Source organism: Rutilus rutilus, assembly GCF_951802725.1.
Source record: "Rutilus rutilus genome assembly, chromosome: 1".
Taxonomy (NCBI): Eukaryota; Metazoa; Chordata; class Actinopteri; order Cypriniformes; family Leuciscidae; genus Rutilus; species Rutilus rutilus.
The window spans coordinates 72,225,752-72,245,317 of record NC_140209.1 but is presented as its reverse complement, the minus strand read 5'-3'; the positions used below and the strand labels follow the sequence as shown (position 1 = coordinate 72,245,317).

General features: G+C 37.4%; 1 protein-coding gene across 1 annotated transcript in view; it reads right to left on the bottom strand.

The window, feature by feature from the left end:
- LOC311305794 (uncharacterized protein) overlaps window positions 1-19,566 on the bottom strand; it is a 1,216,100-nt gene that overhangs the window by 961,848 nt on the left and 234,686 nt on the right. Inside the window, exon 22 of the mRNA XM_084433664.1 lies at window positions 8,842-9,015. Coding sequence (XP_084289790.1) covers window positions 8,842-9,015 — 174 coding nt within the window. The remainder of the gene's footprint in view (window positions 1-8,841; window positions 9,016-19,566) is intronic.

The window sequence follows — 19,566 nt, the reverse complement described above, 5'->3', positions numbered from 1 at the left end:
GCGTCTCGGGCCAGGGCCGGGCTCGGGCCTAGATTTGAGGCCCGTGCAGGGCTCTAGTTTGCATCAGTTTAAAGGGGTGATGAACTGAGAAATCAAAATTTCCTTGAGCTTTTGACATATAAGAGATCATCATACTATAATAATATCCTGTAAGTTTCAGAACTGAAAACTACCTTGTTAGTCCAACAAAAGCTTTTATAGACATCAGGCTCAGCAAACGACTCGTTTTTCAAAGTGGGGAACTATGACGTCAAAGAGGATAAAACACCGCCTCCACAGAAGAAGATCAACGCCTACTTCAACACGGCCTGTTTAGCCCCGCCCACCGATTCGCCCAAACATGCTAAATAACAAATGACATGATAATTGCTAAACCGGATCGAGCTACTTCCAAGCAATAAACATGCTGTTTACTAAATATTGTGCAGTGCCTGTTTGTGGAAGAAGACAGTCTGCATAAGCTTCCTTCGGATTCCAGCATGGTTAAACTTTATTAAATCAGTCAATCACAATTTCCCGACACGGATCTGCCAGCAACATGTAAGTAACCATGTGTATTCTAATGCCTGATCTGCGATCAGTGATTTCTGTGTAAATTATTCAAGTTCAGATATTTCTCTTAAAATTGTTCAATACTGTTTATGCATCAGTGACTAAACGATCAACTTCACATAATTTCTCGTAGTATTATGAAAATAATCTTTTTTAAACTGTTATTAAATTATACACAGAAAGCGATCAAAGAACGATCCCTTTCCAATCGCACAAGCTGTCAATCAAAGCACAGCGCGAGCCGCGAGAGCTTATCTGGACACTTACCAAACTCCTGATGAAATAATGACACTGTTACACTACACAACGAAGCTCTAACTGTGTATTCACATCGTGTATGCATTGTGATTTGGTGTAAGCATTTGTGAGAGTGCAAAAATTGCGTTGCAATGATAAGATCTTTATTCACGCGATCAACAGACTGTCTGTCATCTGCTCAGTGCTCATCATGCTGCAACCTTTCATGTGATGGAATAGATTTAAATATAATGCTTTAAAGGGATACTCCACCGTTTTTTCATATTAAACTATGTTATTCCCTTAACTAAGACGAGTTGATACATACCTCTCTCGTCTCAGTGCGTGCAATAAATCGCTCTGTCTTGCGGCGAAACTTTGTTAGCCCAGTTCATTCAATATGTGCCAAGCAGAGAAGCTACCAAACACCTCCACGTTTTCCCTATTTAAATACAGTTACTCGCGTAGTGTAACTCGACCTAGGACGGTGACACAAAACAAAACATTGCGCTTTTCTAAGCGTGTAAAATGGATAACTATATTGTATGGTGGAATACCATAGCAAGTGCTTGGAAGCACTTCGACTTCGGCGCAGTAATAGGGACTTTAAGCAACAGCCTCTGGTGGAACGGCAACGGCATTTTGGCGTTGTATTGCGCATGCGCGAATTTAACTGCTACTTTAACTGCTACTGTAACGTCTACTACGGGAGAACAGCTGATTTGCCGGAGTCGCTACAACGTGAGAGATTAGGTAAATAAATGTTATGTTTTATGGCATATGACATTGTAATTGCATCAGTTTATGATTGTACCACTAGTCTTTTATATAATATGTGTTAAAACGTTTTAAATTTAAGCTAATTTTAACGAATTTTCCATTTGTATAAAGATATGTCTGTTGTTAGCAACAACACCTCAGACCACATTGAGATTAGAGATGATGTGAAGCGAACAATGTAAGTATTGCATAAACATCCTTCTCAAAATCCATGTTGAATGTATTACTATGCTATTAAAATATTTTTCATTGGGTAAAAGTAGATTAACAGATTAGAAATAGATTAAGGATTAGTTATTATTATTAGTTATCTATCAAGACCGTTAATTATACTTACTTTTCAAAAATGAGCTATAGTTACTTAATGTTTCTTGTTGATTAGAGTCCCTATGGAGTGGAAAGAGCAACATGATGTACTTCTCTGTAGAGAAATCCTGCTCACAGAACCATACAGGTACAAGAAGGGCAGTGTTGACAAGGGCAAGGCCTGGTCAACTATAGCAGACACACTGAATTGGTCTCAAGATCTCAAATTCAGAGTTATACAGAGGTCAGTGAGGGAGAGATTCAACTTGATTCAGACAAAATACAAGGCAAGAAACAATAAAGACGAGAAGAGCAGTGAAACATCTGCAGAAATAACAGAACTTGATGAACTAATTGAAGAAATAACAGAGAAAGAAAGAGCAGCTGAGGAAAACAAAGGGAGTGATGAGAGTACGAGGAAGTTTACATTTATTCATTTAGCTGACGCTTTTATCCAAAGCGACTTACAATTGCTATATATGTCAGAGGTCGCACGCCTCTGGAGCAACTAGGGGTTAAGTGTCTTGCTCAGGGACACATTGGTGTCTCACAGTGGATTCGAACCCAGGTCTCTCACACCAAAGGCATTTGTCTTATCCATTGCGCCACATCACCCCAGTTAGAGACAGACAGGGCCAAAGGAAGAAGGCCATGGAGAGGGTTAGCCAGACCAACAGGAGGCTTAGTGAAGAGGGAGAGGACTGGACAAACAACAAACGTAGGAGAAGGAGTGGGAATGACACCATTGAGTTTTTGAGGGAGAGAAGCCAGACTGAGAGGGTTCTAAGAGAAAAGGAATTGGAATTGAAAAAAATACAGGTTGAAGAGCAAGCAAAAGCAGCACAACAAACACAAAAGCAGATGAGTGACATGATGCAACTAATGCAACAACAGCAACAGCAAATGCAGGCAATGCAGACTATGCTACTTCAGCAACAGCAACAGCAACAGCAAGGGCAAGCATTACTTGGCCTCATTGAAAATTTGTCAAAGAAATGATTGTTGTTCTTTCACAATTTAAAAACATTTATTTGTGATTTCATTCATAAAACATTTCAATGTATAAATCCTTCTATTAAAAATAAAATATAAAATCTTTTACATAAAATAGAATATTTTTAATAACATGTTAGTAGCCTTTATGTATATTGTGTGTTTGTGTAAACTAAGTACATATGTAATACTATATTTTTGTTAATAATATAACAATATAATATATATACTATATATATGTTTACTATAATTTTTGTTAATAATAAAATAAAAATGTGTTATTATAAAATGTCTCATTCTTTTAAATACAATTCTGTTTTTATATTGTGTGTTTGTATACTATGTTATATTTATTTATTTTTATTTTTTATTTATTTATTTATACATAGGCCTACATAGCACAGTGTAGTTGTGCATGCATGTGTTACCTGACTATAAAAATAGTCACGAATGTGTGGAGGATCCAAGTTAAAAAACTGCGATGTCTGATTACCGTACAGACAAGTTAGTGCATTTCTTAAAGCAGACACAACATACAATTTTCCAACACTACTCAAACCAATTTTTTAATTCTTTTTGAAGTCCATGAACTTGAAGTAGTTTGCTATGTCCCCAAACAACCACTCCACAGACACTCGGACTTCACTCATTCGTTTGTTGTATTCCATCATTTGAGGGGTGAGATGAACATGTCGAAATGGGGCTTGCAGATGCACACGCAGTGGGTATGCTGGGTCCCCATACACACACATTGGATGGCCATCTACAGAGATGGCATGATGTTGCAGCAATGCCAACAGCCCAGATTCTGCCAGCATTCCCGAGTCATGCTTCTTTCCCTCTGTTAAAATATATTTTTAAATTAAATTTTTTTTTTATTTTTTTTTATAAATTTTAAAGGGAATGACAATGTTTCCATAGATGGTAAATTATTCAGACATACCTACAGGGCCGTACAGATGGGCAATCAAACCATTAGGAATGGCTACTGCCTGATATTTTAGACTGTGGATGCGTTTGTGTCCATTATATAGGATCCTCTGTGTTACACCTGGTCTGGCAATGGGTCGTACAGTGCCATCAATAAACCCAAAGCAATTACCCAGAGGGGCTCCCATTTGGAGGATGCAGTCAGCATATCTTCTCAATGCTACAGGATTCAGTATGTTTTCATTCCACTGTGTTATCCTGTGATGATGTGCAGAATATATATAGTCCAGCACGGAGTTTGTGGCCATGCACAGGACTGGGACTTGTCGGTGACCAAACCTTTGCATCATGTCACTGTACCGGCAAGGGTATGCCAGCCTCTTAAGGAGCATACACAGCGCCTCGACTCCTCCCACAACACTTCTCTGATCACAAACGATCTCATTGGGAATCCCGAGAACATCTACCAGAATTGGTAGGTCACATTTTCTGACACGAAATTCATTTAAGCATTCGTCTTCCTCCATGTAATCAAGGTTAAAAGGCAAGTATTGCTTACACGGTAAATCTAGGTTTTTAGACTTATTTACATTATACAACAGTAAAAACTCATCTTCTGACAAAAGATTGTCATTTAATGCCAAAAGCAATCCTTCTCTTGCTTTTTTAAATGACATTTTTTTGTATCTCAATAAATGAATTAATGCCGCGTTGCGCTGTCCTGTTTACGGTTGCTTAGTGAATTTTACGTTCTTGGCTACGGCGGTGTGACAGCATACTTCCGGTCGCCGTAGCCGTTCCATTCGCAGCTGTTGCTTAAAGTCCCTAATATCTTCACTAGAGGGAGCGGGGGCCGGTGAGAGGATTTTTCACGAGTGAAGATATTACTGCGCCGAAGTCGAAGTGCTTCCAAGCACTTGCTTTGGTATTCCACCATACAATATAGTTATCCATTTTACACGCTTAGAAAAGCGCAATGTTTTGTTTTGTGTCACCGTCCTAGGTCGAGTTACACTACGCGAGTAACTGTATTTAAATAGGGAAAACGTGGAGGTGTTTTGTAGCTTCTCTGCTTGGCACATATTGTATGAACTGGGCTAACAAAGTTTCGCCGCAAGACAGCGATTTAGTGCACGCACTGAGACGAGAGAGGTATGTATCAACTCGTCTTAGTTAAGGGAATAACATAGTTTAATATGAAAAAACGGTGGAGTATCCCTTTTAACGATACTTTTCACGATTTGTTAATCTCGATAGCTGTAATAGTAAAAACGTAGTAAAAGTTTTCGAGAGAGTTCATGTAATACTAGCTATTTCATATGCAAGCATGTCAGCCAATCACAGCAGTGGGCGTTTGCACTGCAGTCTCACAGCAGACACGCCCCTTAAAACAGAGCGTTCAAATCTGAGGCTGAAATCAGGCTTGGAAAAATGGCTTTTATTTATAAATTATGACAATTTTTGATGTAAAAATCATACTAACATTATAAGGGCACCCCAGGCAACATTATAAAATAATAAAACAATCCAGTTCATGACCCCTTTAAATGACAAATAAATGCATTAATTTCATTCATAAATAGGCCATATCTGTGTATCCACTCTCTAGTTTATTTTAAGATATTGTTATTCACACTGGTTTTTGCTTTTAATGTTTGTCCATCTGGAAATTGTATTTGTCATGAGCTCTATATTTTAAGATGTAGCCTACTACGGAAAAAAATATGATTCAAAAACACAAACTCTGTTTTTACTCTGCAAATTTGTTTTCCTTTCAAGTAAGCTATAGCCTACAAGTTCTATCTATCTATCTATCTATCTATCTATCTATCTATCTATCTATCTATCTATCTATCTATCTATCTATCTATCACTCTGTCTGACTGACTGAGCTTCCTTTGAGAAAAATAGCAGACCACCTTTTTTAAACTGTCATTTAAAACGGTGGTCTGCTATATATTTCACAAAGGAAGCCCATTTGTGTGGTCGTTGGCGTTATATGAGTAGGACATTTTGAATATGAGCCTACTGTAAAATTAGCTGGCTTAAAAATGCGGATTGATCAGTACAGAGTTTTTTCAGACGCCTCCCGGTGCTGTTCGTATTGGAATTGTGTAATGACAGAATATGAACAGATGCTTTCAGAGGTGGACAAAGTACACAACTTCCTTACTTGAGCGAAAGTACAGATACTACTGGTCAAATAATACACCGTTACAAGTAAAATTTGTAAAGACCGATTTTTACTTAAAGGAGTCATAATGTTGTGTTACCTTGGATACCCAAATGCTCTATTATAGTATTTTAGGCACTTCTAAAAAAGAAAAGTGGAAAAAAAATCAACACAGAGCCCCTCAGACCCTTATTTCTAAAGGCATTATTGTCTCGCGAGATCTGATGCGATGTTTTGGCTGTCGTGGACGGTCATTATAATAATGCAAATGAGGGGCGCGTTGATTGGTTGCAGGAATGTATTTTACTACTTCCAAGCGGTACAAAAACATAGACAAAATACTGCAATAGCTCAATAAATGTGACGGTACTTATTGTTAGTGAAATTGTAATCACAACCAAAGAAAAAAGAAAAAATACACCATTGCCATATACATTCTTACAGAAGCCCCACTAACTGAAAGCTATTTTCGATATTTTAGGTCAATACTGCCATAGCCCAAAATAATATCTGCAGTTATATGCTCATGGACGTGAGTTGCAAAAACCATAAACAGCTCAGGTAAACCTCTGAGAAATGACGGCTGCTCTCTGCACACACACGCAAAGGTCTCTCGCTCCCTCTCTCTGCCGCGCGCGCTACGTATGCGCGCTCATGCTCGCTCGCGATTCCGGGAGATTTAAACTAATTTGCGGGCATTAGGGAGCCGGTATCAATACGCGGGAGACTCCCGGAACTTCCGGAAGACTTGGGATGTCTGTGTTTTGAAAATCGCTGTCCGTGGGTCACTCTTAGATATATTTAAATACGTCCACACCGCAGATATGTAATGTTGCTTCAGACAAGCACGTGCAGGTCGCGGTGTCTGCTGTTTGCGTCATCACAACATTTCGGCCGTATTGTTTCGGTGATAAAAGTCTTTCGGCCGAAAACCGAAAATGCACTTTTGGGCCATTTTCGGCCGAAAATTTTCGGTGGCCGAATATTCGGTGCATATATTGTTTTCATACTTGCATTTAAACAGTTTTAGCCACTGAGCATGGACTCCTGTACCGTCACTACTGTAGCTGCTAGTGTAAAACAAAGTCGAAAGATGTGGCTAGCATTCGTAGAGTCCATTCCCCGTGTTTACCTCGAAGGTAACGTTACATACAATAGCCGCATTAGCTGTTAGCTGCTATTTGTTAACCACAGTAGAGCAATAAAAACACAGTCTTACCTCTTCAATTTCTGGCAAGTCCCTGATGGTTGGGATGGCACCTTTTCCCAAACGGAGCTTCGAGGCCAAGTTCGCCTGATATTGCCCCAAATTTGTAAAAGATTCCGGTGTAAAATGTTTAGCACACACACCTAACGATACGCCACTTGAAAGAGTTGTTGGGACAGCGTCATTAAAAATGAATTTCCTCCACTGTTCCCTGATAGTTTCGTCCGTTTTTGGTAGATAAAACACATTTGCATGTTGTTTGTGGCAGTCACCCACAGAGCATCTCAGGTGTGCACTCGATTTCTCCATCTTTCTCGAGTCAACTAAACTGAATCTGAGGGGGAGAGGGGCGGGCTTCCCGCGGCATAGGTTTGCGGTGTCCATATTTGGTATATCCTCCCCCGTCTTGACGTCAAGAAGGGGAAGAAATCAAAATCTCGTTTTTTCGTGCGCGTGCACGTGGCCTATTTTACAAACCCCGAGGTAAACAAACGCTTCACTTTTAAATATCGGCTTCCCGGCCAGTGTACAATCATTATGCAATCATAACATACATTGATTCTCATGGAAAAGTGAAATTTCTACATTATGACTCCTTTAAGTAAAAGTATAGAAGTAGCCTACTCGTTTTTAAAAGTAGTATCAAAAGTAAATGTCAATGCATTGTTTTATTATTGCTGCACTGTTGTGTGTAATACTACAGTACCTTATGCCTCTGAATCTATGCCTGCCTTCCAACCCTCAATACAATATCACATTTATTTCTAGAACACAGTTCCAGTAGTGGGATTGAATGTGAGATTGAATAAGTCACTCAATAACGTCCACAATGGTTTCGGACACCCAAATGGCTGTTCCCTCAAATAGTGCCATATTTAAAGTTTGTTGGCTTTTAGTATGAATATGTTACAGTAGCCTTACTGTTATCTATAAGCTAGTGTGCACCAAAACAAGGGCAAAATTCGCATTTAGAAGACCAAACCCAACTTTGAAAACGAAAATCAGTTTCAAGTACATTAAAATCAAGTAAAGTACAGCTACTCAAAAAGTGTACTTAAGTACAGTACTCAAGTAAATGTACTTTGTTATTGTCCACCTCTGGATGTTTTATACAACAAGGGTATATTCCCATTGGGTTTTTGGGTTTTCATGTTTAATGGAACTTTAGACTAAAAACGAATAAACGAGCTGATTTTCATTTCTCGTTATTCCATTCCAAACAGGAAATCAAATGACCAAAAGATACACAGACCGTGTATCATCTGATCATTTCATTTCCTGTTTGGAATGGAATAACGAGAAATGAAAAGACGGATCGTTTATTCGGTGTTTCGTTTAGTTTAATAAACGGAAAATGAGATTTCGGCTCAATTTCAAATTTTTCGTTTGTGGTTTACAAATCGGTTTATGGCTTTGATATTTCGTTTGCACATGTGGGCGGCGCTGAAACACCCCTTTCATCTGATTGGTCAAACCGCTTCGTCTTCAGTACAGCCAGAATAAGAGTCCGTACGGCACACTCACATCCCACTTTAACCCCCTGTGAGCAATAGGGGAAACCCAGAAAGTGCACTGCTATAAACAATGAAACATAAGCCCTGCTGTCTTCAAATAAATAAACTTCAGTCACACTGTAATTGCTGTACAGTATAATGATACTAACTGTAGTTTCTCCAGCTTGAGTTGTGGGTTCATCAGTAGATCACTGAGGTTTTTCACTCCAGAGTCTCCTAGTTTATTCCCGCTCAGGTCCAGCTCTCTCAGGTGTGACGGGTTTGATTTCAGAGCTGAAGTCACATCAGAACAACCTTCATCTGTCATATCACAGCATCTTAAACTACATTAGCAGAGAGAGAGAAGAAAATAAGACAGAAGAAAAGAAAACTCTTTATTCTGTAAAGTCACATCATCTTCATAAGCAAATAAAACAGAGAGAGGAAGAGAGATCTTCATCTTTATTTCACCAGATCACAAAATACTAAGTTTGCACAAATACAGTGTTAAAGTGTTTTAGTTTAAACTGTTGAAGTGATTTTAAGCATTTTGATTCTTGTATGTGAATGTGACTGACCTCAATCTCTCCAGTTTACAGTGTGAATCCTTCAGTACGGCACATAAGCGCTTCACTCCAGAGTCTCCTAGTGTATTCTCGCTCAGGTTCAGCTCTTTCAGGTGTGACGGGTTTGATTTCAGAGCTGAAGTCAGGATGAGACTCTGTTTCTCTGTAATTCTGCATCTATACAGACTGAAGACAGAAAGAGAAAATGACTCAGATCTATGATGATCAACTAACGTGTTCATCTTCATCCAGCAGACTTTTGCTGACAAATAAACAGGGATATCAAGGTAAAGGTAACATGGAGAAAGACTACACATTGTTCATTTAAATTTATACCATGGGCTGTTTAAATACTCGATTCTGATTGGCTGGAAGGTGTGCAGTAAAACCGTTTAATGCACAGGTAGTTCCAGTCAGTTTGATTACAGTTCGAAATTAATCCGCTACATTGGTAACCATAGTAACACAGATACACTTGCAAGCAGAGTGAGAGACGCATATGAAAACGTTTAGGTAGGCTAAATGGATGATTTTTGAATATCGTTTAATTTGTATCAGTGTTGCCTGTCATTCATAAATAATTGTAATAAATCCATTAAAGAATCATTAAGTTAGCTATATGCTTAAGCAATGAGGGGACTGTAGCTGCTAGACTTTAAAGAAGAGCTCGATGCACACAGGTAACTCGCGCACGCATCTCTCTCTCTCTCTCTGTTCCTTCTCCTTCAGTTCTCTGTCTCTCTCTTTTAATTATGAATTTAAATAAATGTGAATTCATTCAAATAAAAGCAATCCGATGGCTCTACTTTATTTAAAGCGGACGGAGTGGAAGAACTGACGAGCCTTAACTTAAGAAATAACCGTCATTTTTTACACGTCTGTTAAAAAATTACACTGTAAACATCAGTTACAGCTTTAACTTATTTTTAACTTGGCAAATAACCAAGGTATAAGCGGGATAATCCACGGCTAGCCATGCATTAAAGGATTTTAATGCACGACGTAGAGGCGAAGAACCACCCGACGCGAAGCGTCGGGTGGTTCTTCGCCTCTACGTCGTGCATTAAAATCCTTTAATGCATGGCTAGCCGTGGATTATCCCTTACATACTACCAACACTGTAACAATACAAAGGTTGAAATTGTTGATGTATTCATGTTTACACATTCATTTCATTTCATTTCATTTTTAAAGGGTCATGAAACCCCAAAACACATTTTTTGATGATGTGACGCGTGACCTTTCCAACGTGATGATGTAATACGTGGCACATCTCAGAGATGGTACAAGACGGGCATTTGTGGTTAAAAAGTATATATATATACCCCCTTTTTTTTATATGTTGGGAAGTTGACCTTCCCAGACAATCCTGAGTAAACTTAGTGTCCCACGTTTTTTGCTGCAAATGACTGGGCAGTAGTTCTTGGACCGTCACTCACAGCTATTAGTTAATGGTTGTTGTTTTTCTTCATTGTTACTATGTTGTTTGTCGTTTATTTTTGTTGATTCTTGGTGTGTTTTTTTTTGTTGTTTTTTTGTATGTGAAGGGGAACTTTGTTTGTTCTTATTTCATGTTCAAAATTTAATAAAAAGATTGATGAAAAAAATAAAGTATATACTGTATATATATAAACCAAAATACAGCGAATAGTCTTCTTGGCGCGCCTACTTTTGAAAGTCAACATTTAGATTATGTGAACTAAGTTAAATGCATTGTAAAGGTCTAGGTCACTCTGGAATAAATCACAACGTGTTTCATGATAAAAACGTGACTTTAGTTTACAGTCCGGAAAATACAGTAGCCTCATAAGAAAGCCCTGTCGAGGCTCTTCCCCGGTGCGGGTCGTGTCGAGCCATTAGTCTGGGTGTTTGATGAGAAAAAGATGAAATGTAGTAGTTGAATAAACGCGTTCAGAATCCGTACAACTGCAGCAGCGGAGGACTTTTATTCTGCTGAGCGGAGCTGAGGAAGAACTGATGACGGGACAGTTTGATCTTCGGCTGACAAATCAGAGGAAAGGAGCGTTTCATTCCCGCCTACGTCTAGAAATCAAATATTCAAGCTGTTTATAAATGTTTCTACCTGAGAACGAAAAGTGAAAAATCAAGCTGAATACTTGTTTTTAGTTTTTTTTAAAAAATAAAAAGACGAAAAAGGAAGTGTTTTCTCGTTATTCTACTTTCAATATTAAATCAAAAAACGAATGAACACACGACACGGTCCGTATATCATCTGATCATTTCATTTCCTGTTTGGAATGGAATAACGAGAAATGAAAATCAGCTCGTTTATTCGTTTTTAGTTTAGTTTAAAAAACGAAAAATGAGATTTTGGCTCATTTTTTCATTTTTCGTTTGTGGTTTACAAATCGGTTTATGAGTTCGATATTTCATTTGCACATGTGGGCGGCGCTGAAACGCCCCTTTCATCTGATTGGTCAAACCGCTCCGCCTTCAGTACGAGCTTTTCTTTCTGTCAGGCAGAATAAGAGTCAGTACGAGTACGGCACTGACAAATGCACTTTAATAAAATAATGTCTGAAACCACCACTCACTGTTAACTACGCACAATATTGGAAGCAGAAATATGTTGCTGGTCACGTAATTCGTGCTGCTGTGACTTGCAAGCGACCCCATTAATGTGAGCCACATATGACAGATTATTTTAGCATGATGTATTTCCCATTGATAAATACAGTGCAAAAGTTCCGTCTCTTTGGATAAAAGGGGAGTGGAAATAAAAAACCTCTCTCATCTTTTATTTACATCAAAAGGCAGGTAGGCGTGTGTGACATATGTATGCTATAAATAATTTTGAAAATTGAATAGAAATAAAGTTTATATTTATGAATGTAAGCATGTGTAGCCTACTCAGTTCACATTAAAAGAAAGAGACAGAAAAGAGAGAAGCTAGAATAGTGAACGTACATTAATACTGACAAAATTACCAGGTTTGGGATTAATTAAATCATGTCGGTTGAAGAGCACGGCATGCCTTTAAAATGTTATAGTTTTATTATAAAACTAATACAATTTTATTACATACTGAATTGGTCGATGTTTCTCTGAGTTTTCTTTATTATGTTGAGTTAAGAAAGCCAGCATATTTGATTATTATTATTATTATTATTATTATTATTATTATTATTATTATTATTATGAGAAATTGACTCCGCCTAGAACTTTAATGCTTCACCAAACTCAGCTCAGACCTTCAGACTGGTCTGACTCGCTTATATATTTTCTAACTGGTCAGACTTACTTTCCCAAAAAATCTATTGACTTTATCTGAGCAATGAAGGCCGTAATACTCAATGCTGTCCACTAGAGGGGGCGACAGGATAATAAGTGTTTTCTACTCTCTTTCCCTGTTTGCATCAGTTTAAATGACAAATGAATGCATTAATTTCATTCATAAATAGGCCATATCTGTGTATCCACTCTCTAGTTTATTTTAAGATATTGTTATTCACACTGGTTTTTGCTTTTAATGTTTGTCCATCTGGAACTTTTATTTGTCATGAGCTCTATATTTTAAGATGTAGCCTACTACGGAAAAAAGTATGATTCAAAAACACAAACTCTGTTTTTACTCTGCAAATTTGTTTTCCTTTCAAGTAGGCTATAGCCTACAAGTTCTATCTATCTATCTATCTATCTATCTATCTATCTATCTATCTATCTATCTATCTATCTATCTATCTATCTATCTATCTATCTATCTATCTATCTATCTATCTATCTATCTATCTATCTATCTATCACTCTGTCTGACTGACTGAGCTACCTTTGAGAAAATAGCAGACCACCTTTTTTAAACTGTCATTTAAAACGGTGGTCTGCTATATATTTCACAAAGGAAGCCCATTTGTGTGGTCGTTGGCGTTATATGAGTAGGACATTTTGAATATGAGCCTACTGTAAAATTACCTGGCTTAAAAATGCAGATTGATCAGCGCAGAGTTTTTTCAGACGCCTCCCGGTGCTGTTCGTATTGGAATTGTGTAATGACAGAATATGAACAGATGCTTTCAGAGCTGGACAAAGTACACAACTTCCTTACTTGAGCGAAAGTACAGATACTACTGGTCAAATAATACACCGTTACAAGTAAAATTTGTAAAGACCGATTTTTACTTAAGTAAAAGTATAGAAGTAGCCTACTCGTTTTTAAAAGTAGTATCAAAAGTAAATGTCAATGCATTGTTTTATTATTGCTGCACTGTTGTGTATAATACTACAGTACCTTATGCCTCTGAATCTATGCCTGCCTTCCAACCCTCAATACAATATCAAATTTATTTCTAGAACACAGTTCCAGTAGTGGGATTGAATGTGAGATTGAATAAATCACTCAATAACGACGAATGAACACACGACACGGTCCGTGTATCATCTGATCATTTCATTTCCTGTTTGGAATGGAATAACGAGAAATGAAAAGACGGATCGTTTATTCGGTGTTTCGTTTAGTTTAATAAACGGAAAATGAGATTTCGGCTCGATTTCTAATTTTTCGTTTGTGGTTTACAAATCGGTTTATGGCTTTGATATTTCGTTTGCACATGTGGGCGGCGCTGAAACGCCCCTTTCATCTGATTGGTCAAACCGCTTCGTCTTCAGTACAGCCAGAATAATGGTGCGTTCAAGTCCTCCTGGGAATTTCGTACGTACGAGGTGGAAAGTCGTGTTGACGACGTGAGGTGCGTTCAAGTCAGTTTCGTCGGAGCAAGATGGTGGTGTACCTTCTTTTAATGAATAACACGAAAATATAGCACGTTTTGTTAACTCTGCTTATAGAAAATGAAGAACAAAGAATGCGCATCGAGTGTGTTTTTCTTTTTATGTTTTTAATTAACTTATGAAGCCAATGTAAATTAACTGTATCATTATATAATTAGTATATATATAATTGTTATATTATAAGTAGGCTATATCATATTTTGTGCAGAGAGCTTACTTTGTTATAAATGAAAAAGCCTTACACTGTCACTGCTAAATACCTGTAAGTATTGTGATATATTTTACTATCACTTTGCTCAACTACAGACGCAACGTCTGAATCAATTCATTGATTCCGCCATGTTTCTCACTGACACGCCCCCAACTCGTACAGATCGGGGCTTAAAGAAAATCCCGAGCTCCCCACTGGTATTTACGACATTGTGGTGGCGTTCATGTGCATTCAACTCGTAAATACGATCTATACGAGATGACTTGAACGCACCATAAGAGTCCGTACGGCACACTCACATCCCACTTTAACCCCCTGTGAGCAATAGGGGAAACCCAGAAAGTGCACTGCTATAAACACTGAAACATAAGCCCTGCTGTCTTCAAATAAATAAACTTCAGTCACACTGTAATTGCTGTACAGTATAATGATACTAACCCTAGTTTCTCCAGCTTGAGTTGTGGGTTCATCAGTAGATCACTGAGGTTTTTCACTCCAGAGTCTCCTAGTTTATTCCCGCTCAGGTCCAGCTCTCTCAGGTGTGACGGGTTTGATTTCAGAGCTGAAGTCACATCAGAACAACCTTCATCTGTCATATCACAGCCTCTTAAACTACATTAGCAGAGAGAGAGAAGAAAATAAGACAGAAGAAAAGAAAACTCTTTCTTCTGTAAAGTCACATCATCTTCATAAGCAAATAAAACAGAGAGAGGAAGAGAGATCTTCATCTTTATTTCACCAGATCACAAAATACTACGTTTGCACAAATACAGTGTTAAAGTGTTTTAGTTTAAACTGTTGAAGTGATTTTAAGCATTTTGATTCTTGTATGTGAATGTGACTGACCTCAATCTCTCCAGTTTACAGTGTGAATCCTTCAGTACGGCACATAAGCGCTTCACTCCAGAGTCTCCTAGTTTATTCTCGCTCAGGTTCAGCTCTCTCAGGTGTGACGGGTTTGATTTCAGAGCTGAAGTCAGGATGAGACTCTGTTTCTCTGTAATACTGCATCTATTCAGACTGAAGACAGAAAGAGAAAATGACTCAGATCTATGATGATCAACTAACGTGTTCATCTTCATCCAGCAGACTTTTGCTGACAAATAAACAGGGATATCAAGGTAAAGGTAACATGGAGAAAGACTACACATTGTTCATTTAAATATACTACCAACATTGTAACAAAACAAAGGATGAAATTGTTGATGTATTTATGTTTACACATTCATTTCATTTAATCTTTAAGGTTCTTTCATGTCAATGTCACCCTTGGTTTGCTCACTGGGTCAAATGTGTTTATGTCGGTTGTTTTCAGACACATTTTCTACTTGCTAAAACTTTATAGTAAGGTTTCATTTGTTAACATTAACTACATTAGTTAACATGAACCAATGATGGACAATACTATACAGCATTTAATAACCTTAAGTTTAAACATTTACTAATACATTTTTAAATACAAAAGTTAACAGAATAACATTAGTAAATCCCCTGTGAACTAACATGAACAAAGAATAACTGTATAAACTAACATGATCAGATTAAGGAGTAAAAGTATTTCCTTAAGCAGAAGACAATCAAACAAGTTTTGTAAAAGGTAGTTCATCTGCTTTAGTGCTGCACCGTGAGGCAGTGTCGGTGTATTGTATGGATGGCTCAGCTAAACAGGCCAATAAGAAACTATTAACTACTATTATTGCTTTTAATTATACTAATGTCTAATTAAAATGTCTACAAATGTATAAAACTGATCAGAGATCAGGTAAAACCCACAGACACTTGTTTAATCTCAGTGAATCTGCATGATTCATGGGTTTACAGAGATCATCGCCCCCCAGTGGTGAACCATTGACATTTTTAAACGTTTTGAAACAGTTATGATGTAACGAAGCCTCGTTTACTGAAATCATGTGACTTGGGCAGTTTGACACACACTCTGAACCACTGATCCGAAACAAAAGATTCGTAAAGGTTTCACAGCTTCATGAAGCGTGTTTCGAAAGCGCCCATCACTAGCGTTCAGTCAACTTACCTTCAGTGGATCTTATTACAGGCAGATACTGATCACAGACTTTTAAAATGCACTTATTCGGTTTTTACAGGTTACAGTATATGTTGCACCAAAATTAGATATTTGTGAAATACAAAGATTAAATTGAAAGCAGTTATGAACAGTTCTGATCCTGATGTCAGAAATAAAACATTGTTCTGCCTCTACAGAAACTGATATAATTATTGACCCATGATCAAACTGTCTGTCTTAATCAAATATTTAAAGCTTGATATCACATTTTTAATTTTGTGTTATTAACCTGTTAACCTTTGCCAGTGCGCCGGTGTTACGGATCAACTGGGGATCATGTTAACCGCGTGCACGCAGATAATTTTACCTGGATTTCCAGCAGATGTTGAACGGTGACAGATTCGTCATAGCGAATCTTTCTCTGAGCAGATTTAAAAGCTTTCCACGTTATTGGTAAATGTTTGTATCATATTGGGACACTGTTGTTTACTCTGTCGCTGCTCCGATGAATGTTTTAGACGCCTTTAAAGGAGAACTCCGGTCAATTTTAACATTGAGCTAATTTTTTTGTAAATTTGGAGTGCTGTCAATACAGAGAACAACGACAAAACTCGGTGTTGCTTACACCATGTTATCCTCTTTTTAAAATGTGCACCCTGTTGACTTAAATGGGGCACGTTTTAAACCTGCTTTTAGCCTCTTAACATCCTTGATGTGTCATTACAAGTGCACAGCCATGTGAGTGATTCCTTCAGAGTGAACACGCGGTCAATCTGACTGCAGTAGATGTGAAAGATATGAATAAAAATGATGTTATTTTAGCCAGCGCTCATACCTGTATTTACATCCTGTTTTCGTTCGAAGTCCATAGTAATCAATTGTCGAGTTCACGCGCATAGGTTTAGTACGTATGATCACGCGCGTGGACTACTTTGGACTTCGACCGAAATACAGGTATGTATTCACCCGTGTTCACTCTGAAGGAATCACTCACATGACCTGTGCACTTGTAATGACACATCAAGGATGTTAAGAGGCTAAAAGCAGGTATAAAACTTGCCCTATTGAAGTCAACAGGGTGCACATTTTAAAAAGAGGATAACACGGTGTAGGCAACACCGATTTTTGTCGTTGTTTTCTGTACTGACAGCACTCCAAATTTACAAAAAAAATTACCTCAATGTTAAAATTGACCGGAGTTCTCCTTTAAGGGAAGATTTCACGACACAGACCACGCCCACATTATTTTGTTACATTCGTTTCAATGAAATTGAATATCTGACGACAACTGTAAGTACATTAAATAAATCATGCTATTGACATTATGTCTTTGCAGTGCATGTGTATTCGCAGATTATTGTTATGATGCCAATTTGTGGCTTAATTTAAATTGAGCAGCAATACTGCTGTGGTAAAAGGGATGTCAAGCATTTATTTATTATTTATTTTAATGTTACTGAGGAATGAATTAAAGCATAAAGCATACAGTAGGCTACACTCCATAAATATTCCTAAAGAGTGTTGAAAATTGAGAAGCCATATCTTATGGATCCAGTGAATTACCCACAGCATTTATTCAGGGAATGTTCAACAAACATATTTATTAGCTAACAGGTATGAAAGCAAGTAAGCAAAAATAACAAAAAAAAAAAATAGGCAAATGTGCATGCAGGACAGCTGTATTTGCCAACAGTGGAAGATCTGACCACACAGTCCCACCTTCAACATTCTGAACATTCAATCTAACGAAGGGAGAACAAACTATAGACTTAAGTTACATGTTTATGAAGAACAGTTACTTGTTTTGTAATGTATATGTATACATTTTTCTTACCCATTGGCCAGTTTGGCCTTAATACCTATGCTGCTCTCCATCTAATGTAGTTATATTAGTAAATAAATGTCACAGTTGTATTATCTTTTTAAGAACAATTTAACACACCATCACCCTTCATTGTGAAATTTTCACATCTCCCCTTTATATAATCACGCTCCTTTCTTGAGCAGCGGTCGGGATATTGGTTATCCTGCAAAGTTTTTGATTTGTCTAACTTTAATTGCATCCATTTGCTGTGGCAGTATATGGCCTAACAACAATGACACTTCATTTATAGACCTTTTAATCTGTTCCTAACGGTTAGCAGACGACAATAATGAAAGCACATGATGTGATGATTCATAACAAGTGAAGAGAATATGTTAATGAGATTCATGGTACCAGTCAAATGAAGAGAACTGGCATAATTTAAATTTATATTACATAAAAAGATTGTGTCATATTTCTTTTGTTAAAGAGGTCAGCAAAAAAGTAAATAAAGCATTTCCTCTTGTTTTAGAGAGGGTCATGCTATTCGTGTGAGGTGACAAATGATTAAGAGGTTAGTGATGTAGGCCTATGAGTATATTAGCCATAGAGAATATCAGCAATATTTGTAATAATTCATTATCACTATATCATATGTTTTGCTTATTTCAGTAATACAATTTGTGGTTGCCTCTCAGTGTTTTTCACAGGACTTTAATCACTAAAGACAAAGTGTTCTACATGTCCAATACAAGACATTAGATACACAACATTCAAGTTCATGCTCCTACTGAGCATAATGTACATGTACACATTTGGCAGACGCTTCTATCCAAAGCGACTTACATTGCATTTCAAGCTACACATTTACATTCTTATTAGTTCTTGCTTTCCCTGGGAATCAAACCCATGACCTTGGTGTTGTAAGCGCCAATGCTCTACTGTTTGAGCTACAGGAAAACTCAACACAATGTACAATTCAATATTACTATATTTGCTATATAGAATTGTTCTGAAATTTTAAATTATTATTATTATTATTATTTTTTTTTTTTATAAATCTGTTGAATGTTACAAGTTCATGAGATAATTAACTTCATGACCCTATAAGCATAGCTGCTTTATGTCCAGGGAAAAGGATACAGGTGTCAGAGCTGGTTGTACAGAAAAGAGATCTTAATATAATCAGCAGAGTAAAATAAGCTGATAAGTGTTTTTATATAAAAAATAATAGATCCATTATAAAATTAGGCTATATGCAGATCAATAAATGCAACTGGAAAAAAATGTAAATGACTGCAATTTATGCTTCTTTTAGGTAGTCTAGCTACTTTCATTTAATCTACATCTGTGGTTATTTGTGATTAGAACTCATGACAACACACTACAGAAAATATGATACACTAATGTTGAGAAGAGTCTTCTGAAGTGCGCTGACAAGTCTGTTCATCCAATGAAACCGAATGCCCCATGTTAACATAGACGTGGTTTCTGAGCTTGACACTAAAGTATGTTAAACTTCTTTGAAATTGCGTCAAATACGCAGGA